At 40.6% G+C, this 25,010-nt stretch overlaps 1 protein-coding gene across 4 annotated transcripts in view; it reads right to left on the bottom strand.

Annotated features, from left to right (window-relative positions):
• The window catches only part of LOC120371080 (BEN domain-containing protein 5), a 1,353,498-nt gene that overhangs the window by 1,311,524 nt on the left and 16,964 nt on the right, over positions 1 to 25,010 (bottom strand). For 2 of the 4 annotated variants that reach the window (XM_039486580.1, XM_039486567.1), the window contains exons 2-3: positions 16,561 to 16,683; positions 10,927 to 11,016 (exon numbers count right to left, since the gene is read on the bottom strand). In XM_039486580.1, the coding sequence (XP_039342514.1) occupies positions 10,927 to 11,016; positions 16,561 to 16,683 (213 nt within the window). The remainder of the gene's footprint in view (positions 1 to 10,926; positions 11,017 to 16,560; positions 16,684 to 25,010) is intronic. The other 2 variants (XM_039486581.1, XM_039486564.1) reach the window with 1 other exon arrangement.

Here is a 25,010-nt window from a genome sequence, read left to right as displayed (position 1 = left end):
GGCGCTCGCTCTCAGAAGAAATAATTCCAAGGTTTTATTGTGGAGGTGAAGACAAGGAACCATCTTGAGGAAAGAAGGCAGCCAAAGAGAGACATCTCCCACAAAATGAATATTTCTGAGAAGTCTAGGAACCCCCAAGACAGCTGATTTAATTTTGGTCTGCCTCTCTGCAAAACAGTAAAGCAGTGGTGGGCAACCTGCAGCCTGTCAGGGTACTCTGCTGGCAGGCCGCCAGAAGTGTGTTTACATTTGCACAGCTACCCACAGCTCCCAGTGGCTGCAGTTCGCCATTCCTGGCCAATGGGAGCTGCAGGAAGTGGCAGCCAGCATGTCCTTGAGGCCTGCACCACTTCCTGCAGCTCCCATTGGCCGGGAACGGCAAACCGCAGCCACTGGGAGCGGCGGGCGGCCGTGAAAATGTAAACAAACTGTCTGGTGGTCTGCCAGGAGATTACCCTGATGGGCCGCAGGTTGCCCACCACCACAGTAAAGCCTTTCCAATGTCTGTGTAGAACTGGGCACCCACATGGATGTGACTCCAGGCGGAGGTTAGAGAACTCTTTCCAGGGCTCATAATTAGACACAAGACCCAGAACAAGATTAGGGTTTGGGACACTGCTGATTGCATCTCTTGGAGAGAACTGCCCTAGACAGGCCAGTCAGTGAGATTTAATATGATTCCCTTTTTCACCCAGGGATTTGTTCAAGTAATTCTTACCTTATCCAGTAATTGCAGAATAAGGCATCTATATCTCTGTAGAGAATTTTTTTTCCCAGACACCTGTATCATCAGAACTAGACTCCAGTCATTGAGGAGTCTTCTGAGTAGTGACTTTCAATGCCACGTTTCTAATTCCTAAGGAAGCATACCCACAGACCCTGCTAGAATTTTTCCCATCTACTTTTCATTGTCATTGGCCTCTGCTGTGTCGGTTATACCTATGTACATCTGTACCTTCACTGACAATGAACTGAGGTCACAATCATGTCCATGTGAACATGCACAGATGAAATAAACACAGCTGCATTTATTTCAGTGATTGTACATTCAGATAAAGATATTAGTGATTAGTTCAGGGTAATACATGTGTTCCTTCATACTGGCAATGATATTGCTATTCTTTCCCCTCTCTTTTTTTCCAGGTGGAAAACTTTTGACAGAGCCAGGAGAATGGAAACTGGAAAATTCTTATGAGTGCAAGGAACAAATAAAAATCATTCAATGCATGCTCATAAATGTCTGAACCACCTTTGCTCAAATAGCAAACATGGAAAATTTTCAGCCCAAAATTTGAAAGCTTGATGAAATTGTAAGCAACTGAAAAAGAATATTTGAGGTTAGATCCCGAAAATGGATATGAACAGACAGTTGCATATCGTTCCATATTCAGGATCTAGACCTCAGAATGGTAATGTTTCTGCAACCTCAGCTATATGCCTCTCCTCCCGCCTAACCACCCCACCACATTATAATTCTGTATTAATACTGCTACATTAATTGTTCTCACATTAATATCAGCTCCATAAATCATTAACACAGATTTCCCAGAACTTGAGATATTTGAGTAAGGCCAGATCTGTTAGCAGGTATCACTTAAGCAGTAAGCACCCAGACTGGTTTTTGTAAAAATGTCTTCCACATTGTATCCTGTTTAGATATATAAAAGGTTAACATTAGTTCCATTTACAATGCTGACCTAGCAAAAAAGAAATTAATTTGGCATTACAGCAGCAACATCAATTTCCCATGTAAGTTTAGTAATGCATTTACTGGAAAGAGATTAATATCAATTCCATAAATCATTCACATGCATTTTCCGGAGTTTGAGACATCTGAGTAATGTCATATATGTTAGCTGATATCACTTTGTGCATACTACATCCATTAATCTATGCCTCGGGACATACAGTAGTTGTCATTAAAAAATATAAAAAACTTTTTAAAAAAATCAGTCTTCCTGTTCTTAATTTTTGTGACTTCTAACCTACAGTAGGTTCAAATGTATTTCTACTCTTGATAGAGTAACACTGATCTGCACTGGCAACCTACATTTTCAGAAAAATGAAACATTTGTTAAATTATTCCCATTGGTAGAAACAACCATTTAATCTCTACATTTGAAGTTCAGCACCAGCAACCCCAAAATCTAAAACAAAGACTATGTCTACACTTATGGCAGCATGTAGAGTACTGCATGTCCCTCAGCATGGGTATACATAACAATGGAGACAGTAAGACAACGCCAAAACCTTAGGGCATATACCCTACATGGCTCTTTAGACACCCAAGCACTGCCTCCCACATTTACATTGCTATTATTAGCAGTGTAATATCCTGCTGCCTCCCCACTGCGGAGTCTTTCCTCACCCCAGGGAAAGCCTCTGGCAGCAGGGAAAGGCTCTGACCACCGCTAGAGCCTTTCCCATTCTTCCCCACCCAACCCCCACCATAAACTTTCACTGCTGTGTGTAGTGACACACCACAGTGTGGACACCGCTTGCTTTTCACTGCTGTGTACAGTTACATGTACCCTACATGCTGCTGCCAGCCAGTGTAGACAAGGCAAAAGTGTTTAATAAACCAGTACACCTTGATGGTACAAAAGTAAACTGCAAACAGACATCATTTTCAGAAATATACAAAGGAACTTTTACTACATTTTCTGCAGTTTATATGAATATTTTCATAAAAATGAAGGCCCAAAACTGTCATCCCTTAAAATGATTATTCTCAGCTAGCCAATGATACATATAGATGCCACTTACTAAAAGAGAGGAAATCTGGGCTGGGAATTGGTTTCTGCTCCAAAAGGCAGCTTAAAATAGTAATAATGGTGTTTAAAACACAGCTGATGGAGAGCAACTTTAATAGGTATCAGACAGATGGTGGTTTTTCACTTTTTTATAACTATGAATGTGCCTTTGTGATCTTTGCAGTTTTGTTTTCTCTCTTAGGACAGGATTCTACTACTATTGAAATCAATGGGAGTTTTGCCATTCACTTAAATGGGAGCAGAACCTGAAAGCTTAGTGCTTTACAGGCATGGGATCACATTGCAATAGGATGCTAGTTATGAAGGCAATCCCAATTTTTGTCTGCTGTGGATTCAGTATTTCTTTGAGCAGTATGCTAGCATTATAGCCTTTTGTATGATGTGCCTGATTTTAGTTTTCAGATTTAAATGTTTGTATAAGTGGAAGACCTTCATTTCAGAAAATATTTTGACAATTGAGACCCACAATAACTGGTAACCACATATGCTTTACATGTTCACTATCCTAAAGAGAGTTATAGGTTGACATCTAACTTTGAAATAACAGAGGGTCAGATAATTAGAGCCCTGCAAATTCACGGATATCTACGGACCATTTTTGCGGATTGCAGCTCAGATGCGGGTACAAATTTTGTAACTGTGCAGGGCTCTGCAGCACACACTCACCCGAACAGAGCGGCTGTCACCCAGCCCTCAGGCTCCAGCTCAGCTCTCTGAATCACACAGCAGTGGGTTGCAATATGTGGCAATGGCCTGTTGGGCATTCTGGGAGTTGTAGGCCGCAGCTTGCTCCAATGAAGGAGGTAAACTACAATTCCCAGAAGGGAATGAGCCAAGTGCCATTTTGAAAGAGGTGAGGTTGTACTTTAAACTAGCAGGTGGCAATGCACATCAATGCAGTTGCAACCATTTACAACAGGTCTGAGTTTCTCCCCAAAAAGTATTTTATATGTTAGCCTTCTATAGTTCAAAAATAAGTTATTTAAAAGTTGAACAAAATTAAGTAAATCTAATGAAGTGGATCACTTGATACAAAGTAGATTATAACTTATTCCAGCTAATTAATATCATTTGCACTTCATCTTCACTGCATTTTTTATCGACTTGTTAATTCAAAATATATCTGAATATATACACTTGTCCTGTAGAACAAGAAAAGACTCACCCAGTATTTGTCAGCAATTTATATGATAAGGTGGTGGTACACCAATCAATGCAATAAAAATCATATTTACAGTAATTGAAGGTTGAATCTGAAATTTTACAAAACTTTAGTTAATTATGACCTCTTGAACACAGATCACAATGAACAACCTACCTAGTCATAACATGTTTGTTATAAAAGAGGATGGAAGATTTAATGACTCTTGGCAGAGTTCCACATTCTGGTTTAAATTAGAGTAAAAGCAGAGAGCAGCTTCATTTTTAATTTCAAGAACCATATTACATTTTTAACACTTAAACAGCATAACAGGAGACTAACATGAACAAATACACATTTTTAAAAAGCTTTTGAAAAGTCCATTTAACATTGTGAATATTTTTGCATCAGACCTGAGATACATGTCCCTCTGTGGGACAACTTCATTCTTTCAACTTCTTCATTTCAATTGTCAAAAATGAATATAAAAGGAAAAAAAATACTTCACAGCCAATTTTAACACCGTTGTTCATGGAAATCAATTTCTGATTTATCTGGAACTGTGGCAGATATACTAGATACAGCTATGTCAAAATAACAGAACAGTCCAGACATGGAGGCCAACATTTCTAAAAGTAGATGCCTAGAGTTAGGCTCTGACATCCATATTTGATTATCTAAACTAGAGGCCTGTTTTTCAAAAAAAGTTATACAAATAATAATGGGGGATTTCAACTAACCCCGTATTAACTGGATACATGCACCCTCAGGATGTGATGCAGAGATAAAGTTTCTAGACACCATAAATGACTGCTTCATGAGCAGCTAGTTTTGGAACCCACAAGGGGAGAGGCAATACTTAATTTAGTCCTAAATGGAGCATAGGATCTGCTCCAAGAGGTGAATTTAGCTGAACTGCTCGGTAATAGCAACCATAATATAATTAAATTTAACATCCTTGTGAGGGACCCAAAGAATCTCACCACAGTAGCATTTAACTTCAGAAAGGGGAACTACACAAAAATTAGGAAGCTAGTTAAATGGAAATTAAAAGATAGAGTCACAAAAGGGAAATGCCTGCAAAGTGCATGGAAATTTAAGAACACCATAATAGAGGCTCAAATTAAATGTCAATAGAGGTGGTTTTGGAACAAATTGATGAATTAAACAGTAATAAGTCACTAGGACCAGATCATACTCATCTGAAGGAACTCAAATATGAAATTGCAGAACTGTGAAATGTAACCTATCATTTAAATCAGTTTATGTACCATATGACTGGAGAATAGTTAATGTGACACCAATTTTTTAAAAAGTCTCCAGCTGCAATCTTGGCAATTGCAAGCCAGTAATTCTAACTTCAGTATCAGGCAAATTGGTTGAAACTATAGTAAAGAACAGAATTATTAGACACATAGATGAACATGATTTGTTGGAGAAGAGTCAACACTGCTTTTCTAAAGGAAAATCATGCCTCACCAATCTATTGGAATTCTTTGAGGAGGTCAACAGGTATGTGAACAGGGGTGATCCACCAGATATAGTGTGCTTGGACTTTCAAAAATCTTTGACTAGGTCCCTCCATAGACTCTTAAGTAAAGTAAGCAATCATGGGATTAGAGGGGAGGTCATCTATTGGATCAGTAACTGGTTAAAGATAGGAAACTAAGGGTAAGAATAAATGGTCAGTTTTCACAATGGAGAGAGGTAAATACTGCTGTCCCCCAGAGAGCTGTACTGGGACCTAAGTTCCCTGTAAGCTGTGTGGCTACCCAAGCAGCCTATTTAGCACCAGGTAGGCGCTTAGGAAACCTGCCTGGCCAGGACCTGCCACAGCCGGGGAAGAGGCACCCCTTACCTGGCCCCAACCTAGCCTGGCCCCCAACCTGCTGTGGCTGGGGGAGAGGTGCCCCTCCCCTGGCCCCCAACCTGCTGTGGCTGGGGGAGTGGCGGTCCGAACCCAGCCTGGACCTACCGCGGCCAGGGGAAGGGAGGCCCGAACCCAACTCTGGCCTGGACCTGCTATGGCTGGACATCCCTCCTTTGTCCCCTGGCCCCAACTCAGCCCCTCCCCCAGCCCGGAACTGCCATGGCGCCCCTCTCCAGGCCCAGAACTGCCACAGCCAGGGGAAGGGCACCTATCCTGCGGCCCCAGAGCTGGCACGGTGGGGAGAGGCGCCTTTCCCCCCCAGCCCAGGTGCTGCTCTGGGGAATGAGAGCTGGGGAGAGAGAGAGATGGGGAGAATCCTCGCTCCCTGCCGCAGCCCAAGAGCGCCCTCCTGCACCCCAAATTCCTCATCCCTGGCCCCACCCCAGAGCCCGCATCCCCTAGGTCCCCACCCAGCCCTGAGTCCCTCATCCCCAGCCCCACCCCAGAGCCCGCACCCCCAGCCACAGCCCTCACCCGCTCACACACTCCAACCCTCTGCCCCAGCCCTGAGCCCCTTATCCCCAGCCCCACCCCAGAGCCCACACCCCCAGCAGGAGCCTTCACACCCCTGCACTCCAACCCTCTGCCGCAGCTCTGAGCCCCATCCCACACTACAAACCCCCCGGCCCCACTCCCACCACATGAATTTTGTTATGTGCACCAATATGGAGATGATGTGTGATACATGCGTGGGAAAAATTAAAAGGGAACACTGACTGGGACCAGTGCTATTCAACATGCTCATCAATGATCTGTAAAAAGAGACGAACAGGTAGGTGGTCAAATTTGCAGATGATACAAAGTAAGTCAAGAGGTTTAAGTCCAAAGCAGACTCCAAAGAGTTACAGAGAGTTCTCAAAACTGGGTGACTGGGCGACAAAATGGCAGATGAAATTCAATGTTAATAACTGTAAAGTAATGCACACTGGAAAACAATCCCAACTACACATACAAAATGATGGGACCTAAATTAGCCCTTACCACTGAAGAAAGAGATCTTGGCAGCACTGTGAATAGTTCTCTGAAAACGTCCACTCAATGTGCAGCAGCAGTCAAAAACACTAACAGAATGTTAGGAACCATTAGGAAAGAGATAGCTACTAAGACAGTAAATATCATCATGCCACTATATAAATCCAGGGTATGCCCACACCTTGAATACTACGTGCAGTTCTGTTCACCCCATCTTTAAAAAAAAATTAGAATTGAAATAGACACAGAGAAGGGCAACTAAAATTATTAGGGGTATGGAACGGCTGTCATATGAGAAGAGATTAAAAAGACTGGGACTTTTCAGCTTGGAAAAGAGAACTAATGGGGGATATGATAGAGGTCTATAAAATTATGAATGGTGTGGAGAAAGTAAATAAGGAAATGGGTTTTTTTTATTCCTTCACATAACACACGAACCGTGGGTCATCCGATTAAATTAATAGGCAGCAGGTTTAAAAACAAACAAAAGAAAGTACTACTTCACACAATGCACAGCCAACTTGTGGAACTCATTGCCAAGAGATGTTGTGATGGCCAAAACTATCGCGGAGTTCAAAACAGAATTAGGTAAGTTCATGGAGGATAGATCCATCAATGGCTATCAGTCCAGATGGTCAGCAAGGCAACCCCATGCTCTGGGTGTCTCTAGCCTCAGACTGCCATAAGCTGGGATGATCGCATGATGACTGCCCATTCTGTTCATTCCCTCTGAAGCACCTGGCATTGGTCACTATCAGAAGACAGGATACTAGGCTAGCTGGACCATTGGTCTGACCCAGTATGGCTGTTCTTATAAGCACAACTTCGCATCAGTGCAGCCCATCTACATTAGGGATTTGCACCTGTGTAATTAAATGGACAACCAATGAAATTTTTTTAATGTGGACAAGGACAAACTTTATTAACAAACAGAACATTCTCTAATTTGCTATGGCCTTGTCTACACTAAAGGGAAAAGTCGATCTAAGCTACGCAATTTGAGTTTCGTGAACAGCGTAACTCAAATCGACATAGCTTAGATCTAGTTACCATGGGGTCCACACTACTCCCTTTACTCTTCTCGATCAGGTGGAATATAGGATTCTATGGGAGAGTGACTGGCGGTCGATTTAGCAGGTCTTCACTAGACCCGCTAAATCGACCACCAATGCATCAATCGCCGCAGCATCAATCCTCCACTAAGTGTAGACAAGCCCTATATCTACAGAAAAACCACTAGGGGAGCTCTGTTACTCAATAGGATGATAAAAATTACCATACTGAATCAGATCAGTGGTTTAACTAGTCCAGTGCCCTGTCTCTGACAGTGGCCAATGCAGCTTCTTTAGATGAAAGTACAAGAAAACCTATAGTAGGCAGAATGACCTGCCCCCAGGGAAAATTTCCTCCTAACCAGTACAAGTTGGAGGTTGGCTTATGCCCGGAACAATGATGGTTTATCTCTCTGCTAGAACTGTTTTTAAAAAATATTTACTATTAAACCTCTGGATATTCTTGTTACCCATATAAAAGTCTGAATATTTTTAATTCTGCTAACCTCTTTGCCTCAATGATATCTTGTAGCAATGGGTTCCATACTCTAATTATGCACTGTGTATAAAACTATTCCCCTTTATTATTTTAATTTTATTGACTGTCTCTTTGAAATGTATTATGAGGAAGTGTGATTAGAAGTTCCCACCATTCCTTTAATATACTATTAATCTTTTTGTGTACTTTTATCATGCCCCCTTACTAATCTCTTCACTAAAATGAACAGTGCAGATCCTTTCAATCTTTTTATATGAGTTTTTCCATGCCCCCTAATCATTCTCATCCAAATCAAACTGAGCTGCTAAGATCTCACACACTGTCCTTAACACAGGGATAGATTTACTCACATTGCAAGGAAACCACAAGGTACTGAATTCAGAAAATCCAAAATATTTGTTTTTCCATAATTAAGCTACTATGCAGAATGTATTTGATGCTGCAAAGATAGTGAAATAAAGAAATTCCTTTCCAATTTATTTCTACCAAAGATTTCCTACAAAGATTCAGATTTACTAGAAGAGGTGCAAACACTTCTAAAAAACCTATCACCAAAGTCCAAACAGGCCATCCTGCCAAAGCACATTGATTAAAATGGATATGATACTAACCATACACAAATTTATTTTCAAGTGTTTATTATAAAGGGCCAGATTATTAAACAGTCCTCCAGTTTTATCGCCAAAATTATTTGCATCTAAATTTTACCTGTACTTTCATGTAATGGGCACTGCAAAAACAGAAGCCTAGTTAAGGGGGTAGTAGAAAATTTGGTCCCAAATGTCCACAGTTTCTTTGCAAAGTATTTAGGCCTACATTTGCAAATTTAGGTGCCTAAAATTAGGCACCTAAATCCACATCTAAATAAGTTAAATGTTTTCCAAAGTTTCCCCTACAATTCCTGTATCTGTGGGAGACATATAAGAGGACTAACCAGACATTACAATGTAGTTAACAGTACCACACTAACAGAAGATGGTACATATAATCCATTGTAATGGGTTTTTTCCCTCTTTAATCTGTTATTTTACCAAGGCCAGAAGGTACTTCTGTGCAGGAATCTCGACTGGCATTATTCACTTAACCAAGGAATTAGCTGACCAGCTACTGACACCAACTGGTGGTGGGACTGTGGTATTAAAGCTTCAGTGGAGTAAAAACAAGATTTTTGAACTGTTAAATGTACTGACTCTAATCTGGAGATGACTAAAGTGAGAAAGTGTATTTCGTCATGATAATAGAGAGATTCTCAGGCAACTCAAAGAGGATTGCTCTGTATGGAACACCGGATGTCTTAGGAATCACTGCTTATATAATCTGAAGGCACTGGAGAGCACCATAACCATAGTATACTGATGTTCCTTGATAGAGGTAACGAGAGAAATTACATCTGAAAGGGCTAGGAACATTTCCTGTTCAGATTACACCTCATAGGCTATGGGGTTTTCTCCTTTCTATACACTATCTTTTATGTGCAGAATTGATAAATGCAAGTTTTCTAATCCTAGAAGGAGCATATCAGCATTGGACTTGAGGTGGGAAAACTATTGTTATGGGAATACTCTGTCTACACAGATTTTCCTGGCTGTGGAGGTAACTTGTTTCTCCTTCTGTAATAAGGGATTTGGTTCAGCCTGAAAGAAGATTTGGTTCAGCTCCTCTCTCTCTGGACATCTCATCTCCCATCCATTAGCCATAGGCCAAGAGAGCTTCAGGGTGGGAGACCACAGGATTGAACACTGTTTTTTTTTTCATTTTTTGCATTCTTCCTCTGGGCCTCCTGCTTCTCCTTTAGCTTATCTTGTATCCTGATCTATGCAAGGCTGCTAAAATTGGTCAGTTAATCATATCCATGCTGATGAAGGATTGCACCTATGTTTCTCATTCTGCCAGGCAAGGGGTGAAAGGTGTCCAAGAGGGACTGGTATCCTTCTCTTGTGATGACAGGGAGGAATGTTGAAGTGAAATGTACTTGATTCTTGACACTGAATCCTCTTCATAGTAGTCTGAATAAGCAGATCAATCCCAAAATTGTGGAAATGAATGGGAAGTTGGGTTTTGGGTATTGACTAGACATTCTGCTTTCAGCCACTTCTGAGAGAAAAAATTAAGAAACTTGCAACTGCTGTCTCTAAGATGAAGAATAGGAAACTGAGCCCCAGAGGCAGGTAGGCAAGGCCAGCAAGAAAAAAAGGAGTCTGCAGATATTAATTAGCTCAGCTGTCTACTACGATGAATAATGGAGAGAGTAACCCAAACACTATGAAGCAGTGTCTTGGCAGAGAACTCAAACCAGTGAATCAGAAAAGCCACACATCCTTCCAGTGTGGCCTCCAGATCCATGCGGATCTTTGAAATAATTTAGACTCCAATCATAAAATGCCTGAAATATGTATTCCTGGGTCACGTTGAAGAAGCCAGGTACACACTCCAAGTTACCTTGAAGAATAGTCATACATCAAAGTCCTGTCTTGATACAATCAGGAAGATATTGTTGATACAGTGAGATCAAACCCATCCTTTCCCCAGGAGTCATGTGCCTCTGATAGGCTCCCAACCTTTATTGGCCCAGATAGGTGAAGGATGAACATGGTAGAACATCACAGTGCTGATAATCCACTGGACCAGCTGTGGATTGATAGTTTGATCTATTAATGAAGGGCAGAAAAGAGAAACTACAATTAATCTAAATATTATTTTTCATCTAACCTGTAGGATTTCAAAAGTGAAAGTTATTTTATTTTAGCTGATCATATGTGCAGATAACCACACTACTGTTTCACCCTGAAATGACTGCACTGGCTCCCAATGAAACTGGTATCCCCCTAAAATTACCTTATGTTACTTAACAAACAATAGTAAAATGGCATCAGAACATCTATATTCTCACTGGGCTATAGCTAGGATAATACAGTGGGCAGACTTTAAAAAATGTCTAGTGGTTTGAGAGATATTACTACTACTAGAGAAAGGATGGCACAGCGGTTAGCAAACTAGCCTGGGCTATCGGAGACCCAGCTTCAGTTTCTGCTCTATCACTGATACCTTTGTCATTCTGGACAAGTAACTTAGCATCTCTGTCCTCAGTTCCCTATTTTTTAAAAATGAGATAATAGCAATTCCCTACTACAGAGGTGCGTTGTGAGGTGTCACTGGAGTTTGTACCCCATGGCACCCTCTACCTCTTGGCCGGGTCCGATCTCTCACCTCGTCTTCTCATCTGCAGTCTCACCAATCCAGTTATAACAGACTGAGACCTCCAGATGAACCCTGGATAGTCTGTCCCTTCCAGGGGTGTCAGAAAACACAACAAAACAAACAGATTGCCCCATGGGTATGGTAAAGCTCACATCTGTCAAAGAGGCTTTGAATCAACTGTGGCCCCACTGCTCTAGAACGCAAGCCTGCAGAGCTACCAGGAAGCGGACACCTCCAGTTGGCCACCCAGCAGCAGCTGTAACTAGTTTGCACTCCACTTCCCATGACCCACTGTGGACACAGACCATGCAAAGTTCCAGCTCAAAGGTTTGACAGACAGCAGCATCATGGCTCCAGATTGGCTCTCTGCTCTGTATAAGTCCCAGGGGCATTCCAGGAAGTGTCCAGGCAATGGTGCAGATCTCCTGTAGCTGCCATGACCTTTCCTGCTCCTTGCTCCTGAATTCCTGGCTTTGACCTTGGCTTGATTTGGACTTTGCCTCCTGACTTGGACCCTAAAATCTCACTCAGACTCTGACCATTGGTATCAACCTGGCCTGGAACCCAATTACAAACTCCACAGCTACTCCAGCCTCAGGTTTGTCCCTGCTCTGATCCTTGGCCCTCACTGCCCTTGTTGGGATCCTGACACCAGCCAGGGTCACTAGATAACAAGGACAATCATATCTCAAGTGGAAAAGCGTCAGGCCCTCCCTTCCTCCAGGGTGGGAGCCAGCTCTTTCTCTGGGAGCTGTACACTGCGGATCTGCTCTCCTTCCTGGTCTGCCACCAACTGAGCGGTGTTTTCCTCTTTTAAGCTCCTCCTTCAAAATCTGACATCTCTCACAGGTGAAGTAGGGGGAGGGAGATGTGACTCTTCATGAAGGGGTTGGAAACTGGGTTGGGTAAATACATTATGATGCCAACATCATAACATTGTAGAAAAACAAAGGAGACTAGAGTGACTGCAACAGCTATAGAGGAATTTCTCTCCTTAGTGTTACTGGCAAGGCATTCACATAAGCCATTCTTAAAAGCCTACAAGTTCTTGCTGAATGTGTATATCCAGCAAGTCAGTTCAGCTTCCCTGTCAGTAGATCAGCTATCAAGATGGTCTTCACACTACAGCAACTTCAAGAAAAGTGTCAAGAACAACGAAAACCTCTCTACTTGGCCAACATAGATGTCACAGAGGCTTTTGACTTGGTCTGCAGAAAGGGCATTTTCCAGGTGCTAGAGAATTGGTTGTCCTCAAATCTTCCTCAGTATGATTTGATCCTTCTGTGATAGTATGAAGGCAACAGTCCAGTAAGATGACGATCAATCTGACAGTGGTGTCAATCAAGAATGTGTTTTGGCACCAATCCTCTTCGGTATATTCTTTTCTCTGCTGCTTCATCATGCTTTCTCATCTAACACCAAAAGGTATATGCCTCCATGCAAGATCAATGGAAAACATTTCAACACTGCATATCTAAGAGCAAAAAGCATCATCAAAATCTGCTGATAAAAACTTATTTTCACTGACAACACAGTACTCACTGCACACAGTGAAAAAGAAATCCAGCAACTTTGCAATAGCTTTGTGCTAGCTTGTGATGAATTTGGATTAATCATCAGTCTAAAGAAGACAATGATTACAGCACAAGGTGTGTTTGTCTGCACCAGAAGTTTCAATAGCTAATATCTCGCTAGAAGCAGTGCACAAGTTCCGCTCTCTGGGATTGACTATATCAGATAACTTAGCTGTAGATGACAAGCTTAATTCTCACATCAGAAAGGCAGCTACCGCATTTGGCCAACTGACCAAACATATGAGATAACAGGAACCTATAACTGAACATCAAGATATGGGTCTACCAGACTTGCATTCTGAGCATGTTATTGTATGTTGGCGACACCTAGACCACCTACAGCAGGAATGAGAGGAGGCTAGGCACCATCCACACTCACTATCTTTGCTTATTTCTAAATATCAAATGGGAAAGCCAAAATTCCTGACTCTTCAAGTATTTGATAAAGCAAAAATGCCAAGTCTAATCACTAGTCTCAAAACGGACATCTCTGTTGGCTTGGCTATCTGCACTGGACGGATGAAGGATGCATTCCAAAGGATCTCTTGTATAAAGAACTTGCAGATGCTTCAAGGCTAGTGGGCTGACTTAGGCTCAGGTTTAAGAAGATTTGAAAGAGGGACGTCCAAACTTTTAAAATTAACTCTTCAAGCTGGGAGACACTGCTACATTGGAGTGCTATGGTGGCCAGAGAAACCAAGAGTCTGAAAAGAGGTGGTTGAGAGAAAGGAAAGTGAAAAGAGTAAGAGGAAAGCACAGCAAGCCTCAAGCTCTAGCGATGCACTGCCTTCATCCTCTGGACCTGTGCCCTGTGTCTGCACTACTTGTGGCCAGGACTGAAGCTTGAAAACTGGGGGAGTGGGATAGTTTAGTGGTTTGAGCATTGGCCTGCTAAACTCAGGGTTGTGAGTTCAACCCTTGAGGGGGCCATTTAGGGGGTTGGACTAGATGATCTCCTGAGGTCCCTAATAATCTATGATTTTTTAGCCACTGACAATGCTATGGTAACTGAACTGCTTTGCCGCTTACACCATAATTTTTCAAGATGCACAGATGCTTATTACTGTTACTAACTACATTAAAGATTGTGAGGTACTGTACTCAGACACTATGGTGACTGATGCCATAAAAGTATCCTAAATAGTTCTGGTATTCACTCATTAAGTAAATACAACTCACAGCAAAATAATCTATCAAATAGAAGAAACTTTAAGCTCCTGGAGGCTGGAGTTTTGTTTCTTGAATTGTATTAAAAATATCACTATACCTCTACTAATTATAATGCCTATACATATTTGTCACCATTCTTTAGCACAAAAAGTGAAAAACATTCCAAAAATGAAAGCAAAATAAGTAAAATTTCAGCTACATTTGTTTAACTTTCTGTGTCTACAGGTTTGATGTCCCTTACCTGTTCTGGAAAGATTTCTCATATCTTCTCCCTAATTCTGTAATATAATACGAACTGCTTTTTGCAAAGTTACGTTGTGTTTATTATCTAATAAAATATTTAATAAATCCTTCATATCTTGTAACCTACAGACCTATAGTAGTTTTAAGAGAGCTGGGAATCTCAGGTTTCAATAAAATGCCTTTATTTAATAACAACAACATAATAGGTAAAACAGGCTTCAATCTCAGTGGGAACCCCTTAACTCTATCTATCTCCACATCTTTCCTTAGTCTACCTCCTGTTACATACCTGCTGGGTCCACAATTAATACCACAGGACCATTTTAAAATCAATAAGAATTTTATAATATTTACTGCACAGCAGATAGGAAATTCCAAGAGGATGAATTGCATTGAGCTATTACCTCTACTAAAGTGGCACCCAAGGTTCTTACATGCTATTGCACCACACATGTTGCATCTTAATTGTTAACTAATGGTGTTGCATTTCTGGAAGGGAGCAGAATATTTTACCACTATGAATAATCATCTGAAGTATCCTATAATTCATCTATCATCTGCCTTCTATCAAATTGTCAAAATCCATACATTAAGTATGAATGTTGCTACCTCTTGCAAGGAATTAATTTTTTTAAAGTTTTAGAATAACTTTAATTCCATTTTCTAAAGAGCGGAATTAAACACTCATCTAATTATCAACATTTTAACTTCATAGAACTGGGTTCTATTGATCCTTTTCATTCCACAGTAATTTAACACAATATAATGAATTTCTCAGCTTATACCAACTAGTTTAATAAATTATACTGCCATTTTTTTATTCTAGAATCATAAACTTATAACAATTATCAAATAACAGTTTATATACTCTAAAGACACATACTCTACATTTATTAAATATAGTATTTAAGCGCTTTCTGAGCCTTCATAGGAATAGTTTAAAAAAAAGGAGGACATTCTATGTTATTCACTGCATCACTTATGCTTTTTATATAATTTTAATCAAGGGATTTAAATAATTCAATTTAATATTTATCTAAAAACTGGCAGCCAGTATTCCACTCAGAGGGGCCTAATTCTTCATAAAAAGCTCATTTTATGAGACACTAGTAGTTTTGGCATTACCAGCACCTCTCACATAAACCATGCTGGAAACCATAGCTTAGCCTGCCAAATGCCTTCTGTACATATGGTGTTTAACAGTGCTGTGTGTGTCTGTAAGCTAGTAATAACAGATTTAAGCTAAAATTTGGAGTCTTATGGATACATGTAACACAAAATTTTAAAATATATTATGTAATATATATACACACACATGAATCGAGTTAAAATTCATCTTTAAACTAACACCCTAAATATAACATTTGTAAAAATAATTTGTCTTTTAATTTGCAGTACATTCCTTGCACCCATTGATGTTAATGGCATAGATTCCATTAATTTGAATAGTTCAGGATCAGGCCATTAGAGTCCTAAATAAGACTTACATTTAAAGAAATGCAGTCAGATAAAATGGGGGCTGCAGGAAGCGGCAGTCAGCACATCCCTGGCAGGCTGCGCGACAAAGGTTGCCAATCCCTGGTTCACATAATACTTAGCCCTTCCATGAGTGCAGGGGACTGGACTAGATGACCTCTCAAGGTCCCTTCCAGTCCTACAATTCTATGATTCTATGTACTTCCATTCTGCAACAGAGATTTCAGCAAAATCATGCTCACCTTGGGCCTAACGCAAAGGTCACTGAAGACAATGAGAAAATTTTCATTGACTTCTGTGGACTTTTGAATGAGGTCTCTTATTTACATGAATAGTCCCATTGACTTCATTGAACAATCCCACTGAAGTCAATGGGACTATTCACATTAGTAAATTAAGCTGTATTTGGAACAAATCTCTTTCTCAAATTTAAGAAAAAATTTATTTTTTTTGCAAAGATGCAGAGTAATATTATAAATATTTGTACACTGTCAGTTCAGTAACATATACAGTAACATTGAGGGAGCTTACCACTTTCAAAACAGGCATCAAATATAAGATGTCCTTTTTTAGGCTGTCCATAGTAACCAGCTGGGAGAACGGCATATTTGCTTACATTCCCTGCTATGATATCATCACTTCCTAAGTCACTACCTGTTACAATAAAAAAAAGAAAATAAATATGAGTATTAAACAGAAAACAAAACTATTTAAAAAGACTGAGGGATTTTTTTCCCCAATGCTTTTGTATTTTCATTAACTGTGCATGTGCATCCATATACATGCACTTTCTTTTTAAAACCTATTCCGCCAAAATACGTGTTATCGATTATGTCATTTATTAAAGTTTCAAATATTAACAGGCCCCACCAAAGAGTACATGTAAATTCCCCCTTTAATAAAATGGCCCAAAAAAAATCAACTCTCCTTAAGAAACCAGAATTTCAAACAACACTGTATACTCTAACCAATGCCGTTGCTGTGAGTGCTGTGGTACATCAGTCCCCTCTGATGTTTGGTAGTATATTAGGTTTACTACACACTAGGGTGCAAGCACTGTAGACACTTCAAGCACTAGACTCTTGAGGCTCTGGCTTTTGGTAGGTTCACAAAAACTCTCACACTTTAAATAAACCAGATGATTTATTTACTAGAACTATTACATATAGTGCAAATCCCCAAGGAACAATTTCTTTAAGTTACAACACAAAATGAGGTAAACACAACCAACAACAGCCTCTAAGGGCAGTCCAGTACAAGGGTATGAAGGTGGGGCTCCTCAGGCTTAGTGCCAGAGATACTCACTCCAAGCCACCCTTCTCTTAGAGGCAATCATACAGTGGCTTGCAGATGTCTTGGCCTGAGTTAAATCTTTTGTCCAAAACCTGTGTCTGGTTCGGGCCTATCCCTACGCTGACCTTACCCGCCACCAGCCGTTTGCAGAACATTCACAAATATCCATGCTATAATACAGTGTCCAATTTCCTTATGGTCCCCTCTGACAACACTGCCCTTTCCAGTGTTGTTGTGATTATGGAGATCTTCACTGGGTAGAGGTTGCATTGGTAGCACAATGTCCAGTAAAATGCCTGCAGGTTCATTACAATGTGTGATACAGTGGGCTAAATCTTACTCTCAATTACAGTGTTGCCAACTCTTATGATTTTATTGCAAGTCTCATGATATTCAACTTTTTCTTAAAGCCCCAGATCCTGGATTCATGTGATTAGGTGAGAATCTCATGACCCATGATTTTTAAGGCAATCTCATAATATTTTTTTAGGCCTGACTCATGATTTTTGAATTCTCAAAGTTGGCACTATGCGGTTACCTTAGTACAACCCGACTGATTGCAATGGGGATGCTACAAATTTTATTGAGAGCTGATTTTGGCCCAATATATTCTTTACAGAAAAATACATGAATGCAACATTAATATCCAAAATAAACATATTTTAGATGATTATTTTTTTCCAAGGGAGCATAACTAAATCACATTGGTGTTAAATTTACACGTATAATCCCACACACATTAAATTAGTACATTCACATTTACAACCAGTGTGAGCTGAAAAGTATGTAACATATATCTGAAACCTGCCTATTGGAGGTAGAGACCCAGGGTACTAGCTCTGGGATCTAGGAAGAGGAGAATGCTGAGGTCCAGACAGCTAAGGGTCAAACAGTCCTAGATTGCTGATAAACTGAAGGTCCTGGATAATAGGGTCCGTAGGTCTAACCTGAAAGTCACTGGAAGGCCAAAGGGAACTGAAGCCCCATGCATGGCACCCCACCTTACTTCGAGAGTTCTCTGGACCCTTCCTGAGAGAGACTTTACTTTGGAAACTGAAAGGGCAGATTAAGCTCCCATACTCAGCCTTCCTAATGGTGACAGACTGAAACTCGTAATAGTAAAATTGATGCAATACCAGGACAGAAAATCAATCCTGTGCAAAGCCTGTAAGGGCTGCAAAGGGTCCTTTCGGGGAGTTGATATCTCTTTTTACCCTGATGTCTGCTTGGAAACACAGAACAAGTGGCAGTGTTTGCTCCAATTAGAAATATACTTTGCAGTAAAAATATTAAATCTGCCTCTGATACCTTGCCAGACTGAAAGTATAGGATGGCTTCAAGCCTCAGCCATATAATGATCCAGATAGACCAGCTTGATCGCCAGTGGATTTTGAAATGTTGGAGAATGCATACCAAGTTTGACACCTTCTGTTGCACATACAACTGAATAGTCTTCAAATATGTGTAACCCCTTTGGGGTTTAGAGAGCGTGGCCCCTTTAAATCTTTTTCCTAAGGCGGGAGGGTGAGCAGTGAGAGAAAGGAGGAAAACTCAAAGGTGTGGCGCTGGAGCTCCAGAGAGAAGGGCTGCAGCAAGCAGGACCTCGCAAATTAAAGCAGCAGAAAACCTGCCTGAAGCCTGGGAAGGACAGGGTGGCCGATCGGGGACACCCCAGGATAGGAGCCAGGAGGAGCACTGTGCCAGGGAGAAATTGCCTGAGAAGAACAGGCCGAAGCTGGACCCAGTATCACTGCTGCCTGGAGCTGCATGGGGCTGTGAGTACTGGGGCTTGTGACTCTGCATTAGAAATAAGAAGGGAGGCTGCTAGCTAGTTAAGTGGGCAGGTGACCACTCTGTGTGGCTTTGCAGAGAGCAGCAAAAGAGGGCACCGGAGGGGTTTGTTGGGAAAAGTTTACTGGTGCCGAAGACAACCTAAAGTACCCAAGACTCACCACTGGCCCAGAACTTTGTTCAGGACTCCTGAACTGTGTGCACAGACACATTGCTCAGTGTCTCCCCTTTCAGACTGTGCTACCACTGCGCCTATGGGGCCTTGGTTTGGATGCAACCCTGTTTTACTGCTCCCCCTATATTTCCCCTTGTTGCTTTTCTCCTCTCATCCCTCTGTAAATAAATATTTCCCTTTCTTATATCCATTGTTCTTTTCCAGTGGGTGGGTGTGTTCACTCTGGGGGGGGGGGGGTTGAAACAAGTGCCCCTGGGGTTGAAGGAATTTTTCTTGCTGCATTCCTGCGCGCACCTTCACTTGGCCAGAGCTGCCTGCAGAGCAGACTCCATCTTGGCCACAAAGGCGCTAAAGTTACATATGCTTCTGTATGGGTATCAGTATATTATGGGCAACTATTTCTCAATGGTTCTTCTTTATTAATGATGGTTAACATCAGCTGTTATCTGCATCAACGTGATGAGGAAAAACTACTGTTTGTGACAGTAACTGGGAAAGGCACCAGAGAATAATTTACTATAATTGGTTGTTTTCTAAGCTTCTGTACTGAGTTTCTGGTTATACCTAAATATTCCTCAGTGTAGCATATCTGCACAAGTTATGGCATTCTACCCTGACACAAGTGTATCTGCTTGGCTTTGGAAGTAAAACCATTGACAACCTATCAAGGGCCAAAAGTTTCTCTCTTTCCTTTCTTCCCCTGCCCCTCAAAACGGCAGTACAGAAACTCTAGCTATGTTTCCTTGTAATCGGTTTGTCACCCTTCTTATCAGGAAATTTTCTCCTTTAGGAAGAAAGTGCTTTTTCATTCTGTTTATGGGTATGGGACTGATGTTACATATCCTTTCTTACATTGTTCCCATTGCCTTGATGGACACTCCAAACTCTTATTATTGTGTATTGGGGGAGTCAGTTGCCAAAGCTCTTAAGGCAGTCCAGCTCCCTGAGTACATTTGATTTTGGTTTTTGCACTGAACTACATATACTTCATCTGTAGTTAAGTTTTTGACATACCAGCTATATTAAAGGTCTGGTCGAGAAATGTATTGATGATATTGTGAAATCCTCTTTGTTCCCACATACACAGGAGTTTTTTTCCTAAATCTTGTTTATATAGATATTGTCAATATGTAATAGTACTGTTCTTCTATTCTGTACCCAGTAGACAGAGAATTTACTCATCTCTTGCTGTACCTTCCCACACACCTTTTTCCTTTTCCCTTTCTTTTTCTGTATCCACTCTGCCCTAAGTTTCTTCTTGCATTACCCTGTTTTTAAACTCATAAGACTATGCAATTTTGAATGTTCATTTAAGACAAAACCTGGTTCATCAGCTTCCCCTCTCCTCTACTTTATTCTGATCTGTTATTTATTTCCCCCATCTTCTTTCTCTCTGTTTTGTTTCTTTTCTTACTTCCTTAAATACTGCATCATTATTCAAAAATGAAAAAACCTTTTGTATTTTGTATAAAGTGTTATATTATATCACAGTAATAAAACTAATTTTAAACAGCATATAAAATTATACAAAATACTATAAGTAGACTTAACAATGGCTGCTGTGAGAACTGTAACTGAATTTTCTGACTTTTGTACATTTTAATGCTTAACCATAACATATTGTTACCAGAGTTTTTGCATTTGATTTCCTTGGTTTGGTCTTTAAAAAACAAAAAGGGAAAAATGAATATTAAAATAAATACATGAATATGAAGGATGCAAGATTGTTTTCTACTATTTCATAAAAAATCAAAGTTGAGAGGGATTCTCTTTATACTATATTTCTATAAACAGGTTTTTTTGTTAAGGACTTTTTTGATGTAATTCAATACTTGTGCACCCAGTTAAATTACTCTCTCTGAAACATGTTGAAGCATGTAAGATGTTTGTTCCCAAACACAGTGGCAGGAGAACACAGTGGTATTTTTAATTTGAAGAATTTAGGGCAAAAGAAAACAAGGCAATGTTTATCTTATTTTCTAATGAAAGAAATAAATGGTATCTAAACTTTACAATTATCTATTCTCTCTTCTGACATTGGTGCCTCTTTTTTTAGTACTATTTAGATAACAAATCTTTAACAGAAAAACTATTTTTACATCCGAGAAAACTAAAATAAATATCTTTAAATGAAGAAGGCACATGATGAAATAATGTGATGATAATATCTTATATCACTCTGAAAAATAGGCCTGTTGAGGCTTCTAGAAATAGACTTTTGGTCTGCACTGATTTTTTGACATTTAAATGGGTTATGGGGATGATAAATGTGACATAAAGCTCAATTTGTTTTATTTTTATATTGAAAACTATTTCACACAAATGTTACAAGCAATTCATATTGGCCCTGAATGATGAAAACAGCTTATTAATTAAAATTGACCTTTACATACAAAAAATGTATTCCGCCTCTTGAGCCAAAACACCTTAGCTGATGTTACAAATTATAGCAATGTATTAGTGACACCACAGTTAAAGGGTCTGTCAGGCTTTCCATTATAAGCCCATATTTTCAGGGTTTATAAATCCTATATAATATATAGAGAGAGATCCACGCTAACACTTGGCATATAAGTTCCTAGCTAGGGAAGAAATGTTATTCTCTTTGAGGGATATTAAGGGAGCAGAGGGGAAAAAAAAATAGAACTTAAATCTATTTTTCCATTACCATCACTCAAAAAACAAAGATTAATGTTTCTAAATGAAATGTTGCATACTATTATTTCTTAACAGAATCTATTTGTATATACAATTTTTAAAGGGTATTTTTGAGAATTAATTACTGCCCATAAACATTCTGAGGCATTCAAACCCTTTTTGTTTGTATATAAAATTAGTTTTTGTACATGGTTTACTTACTATACTCTACAGAATGCAGTAGCACTGTTGATATTATTTTCCTCAAGATCGATAATCCACAGCTAAAAATAAAAGGGTAGACTTTGTTCCACCTCTATATGAGAATAAAAGAAAGTAAAGGAAAAAGCATCATGAGGTTAATTAGATCCTGCTTCTTCGGTACAAGTGCAGGAGTGAGAACAGGGGCTATATTTCTAATATTGCCAGCTGTGAGCAAGTGGGCAGGGAGATTGGGAAGCAGATGGAGCTATGGATCCTCCTCCATGTGTTGGCCAACATACACAGGAATCTGCATCTTGTAAAGACCTGATCAAGCATGCTCCCCTCCTCCAGTGGAAAAGGGAAGCTATGGAGGAATTGTGCCTCAAAAAAGTACATCCTCCTCCTGAAGCTGTGAAACTATGTGCTGTCCCACACACAGGACTTTGATAACATTTTAAAATGCTTTTCTGGTTTGATCCATAACCACAGAACATTGAAAACTCAAGGTGCATTAGCCCTTGGTACACTTTGACATACACTACCTTGAATTATTCTCCTAGTGCATAAAACTGCATTTTAGTTTATACTAAACCACCATTATACTTAAATCTAGCATGCCTAAACTGTATTCCTGCTTATCTCCTTATCTCCTTGGATTGTTATGAAGGAGCCGGACCAGTGACCTAAAAGCTTGTACTCTGCACTACTATGTGGCAAACACACATAGGTTTCTGGTCCTGGTCTCATGCACTATTGGTCAGCAGATAAGTTGGAGTGGGGTCACAGTGTTGCTGCACTTTCAGGGTGTGCTTAGCATTCCTGTTATCAAGATGGAATGCAGTGACTGTTGTTTTGTGACATGTAGCCACTTATTGCTCAGCATCGTTCATAGCAGGTGTAGTGTTTTGAGGCAGGGGACGATCCTTGCAAGCTTCAGCATCAGGCCTTTAATTCAGACTATATCATAGGCCGATGACAAGTCTATAAAGGCTGCGCCAGTCTTTGATTTCCTCTGGAATTTGGCCTCAGTGTACATTACAAGGGCCAAAACTTGGTCGCAGCAGCTGCATCTAGACCAGAATCCCGTTTGTTCTTCAAGGATTACTGACTCAACGAGAGACTGATTCTCTGGAGCATGATACATTCCAGGAGTTTGTAGGTCATGCACAGGAGTGATATCGGCTTATAGCTTCCCAGGTCATTGGTCGGCTTGCCCAGTCTGAGTATGGCAATGACTATTGTCTCCAACCAGGCTTTTGGGATGCATCTGGATTCCATGGTTTTGGTGAAGAGTTTTGCCAGCCATTGGACTCTCCAGAGGCCTAGTTGATGAAGAAATTCTGGTATGGGCCAGAAGTAGCCACACCGGACTTGTTGATATCCAACTGAACACTGCAATGTGGTGCATCACTGGAATCCTCAAGTTGACGTCAACACCTTGGCTGTCAGTGCTGTCACACATTGCTCCCCAATCCATTCACCACGATGCCTCAACCCTTCAGGAATTCCAGCAGATCATGGAAAACAAACATCTCTCCATCCACCAGGACCTTAACAATATCCCTCACCATCGCCTGAAGTCGCATAAGGCCTTACGGACCCACGTGTTCAGGGGCGGCTCCAGGCATCAGCACGCCAAGCGTGTGCTTGGGGCGACAAGTCACTGGGGGCGCTCTGCCGATCGCCGTGAGGGCAGCAGGCAGGCTGCCGTGCTTGGGGCGGCAAAATGCCTAGAGCGACCCCTGCACGTGTTTAACCTTTGCCAATGCAATTTCAGCTCTGATGAAGCTTGAAAAGCTGTTCCATACAGAAATCACAAACGCCTTGTGAAAGACCCAACTCAGAAGATCCATGGCTTTGATCGCCCATGAAGCTCATTGGCAACCTATACTGCTTCCACATTAATCATGGCAGATGTGGATACTTGCTGCACAACTGGAAAATGGGACCAAAACAGCTACAACACCACTGCATACTGAATCTGCTAGACTTAAAAGCTACCAAAGTCACCTGGTGATATAACAACTTACTCTATTTTCTAAAAATTGAAGTTTCCAGAGAAAGTTGCCTCTTCAACAAATATAGCTAATCTCTGAATAGTGTAAACAATAACCCATTTCCAGCTATGACAAATTTCAGACTTCATGGAGTTAGCAGCTAGGGGCTATGCTCATGCTATATGAGGTAGATGATAAGCATGGATGCATCACTGTAAGTTTAAGCATATATATAAAAAAGAGGGTGATGAATTTGCCAAAAGAAGCTGCACCACTTTTAGCAGTCGGAATTCTGGACACAAAAGCAAGATAGGCAATCAGAAAGGTGGAGATGAGAAGAGGAGGTAACAATAAATCACATTGCTGAACCCTGGAGGGGTGCCCTTCCAAATACACCTCTACCTCTACCTCCAACGCTGTCCTCAGGAGCCAAAAAATCTTACCACATTATAGGTGAAACCGCGTTATATCGAACTTGATTTGATCCACCGGAGTGCTGCTTTACCGCGTTATATCCGAATTCGTGTTATATCAGGTGGTGTTCTATCGGGGTAAAGGTGTATTACAGCTACGAGAGGCAGTCTCCTTAGCTCATCATCCTATCCCATCCTAATTTTAGAACACAAATTAGGGCATTTTCTTTTATTACTGATTGCAGTGTTGTCTCACCAGCAAAACAGAGCTGTTGCTGCTAAATATGTGTTGTGTTTCTACACTGTGCTGAGCAGAAAATATAGCCCCTCAATTTGACAGGCTACATTCTAGCTCTATTTGTTCTGCAAGGTCAAATATATATCTCTACAGTGACCTCCACAGATTTCATGGTAATAAGCAAGTTCACTGCAGTTTCAGTAGAGAGTATGTATCATTACACTAGTCTTGCT

This window comes from Mauremys reevesii, linkage group 8, assembly GCF_016161935.1.
Source record: "Mauremys reevesii isolate NIE-2019 linkage group 8, ASM1616193v1, whole genome shotgun sequence".
In the NCBI taxonomy this organism is placed as follows: Eukaryota; Metazoa; Chordata; order Testudines; family Geoemydidae; genus Mauremys; species Mauremys reevesii.
Note: the sequence above shows the minus strand (reverse complement) of the source record. Positions and strands in the feature narration are given on the sequence as shown.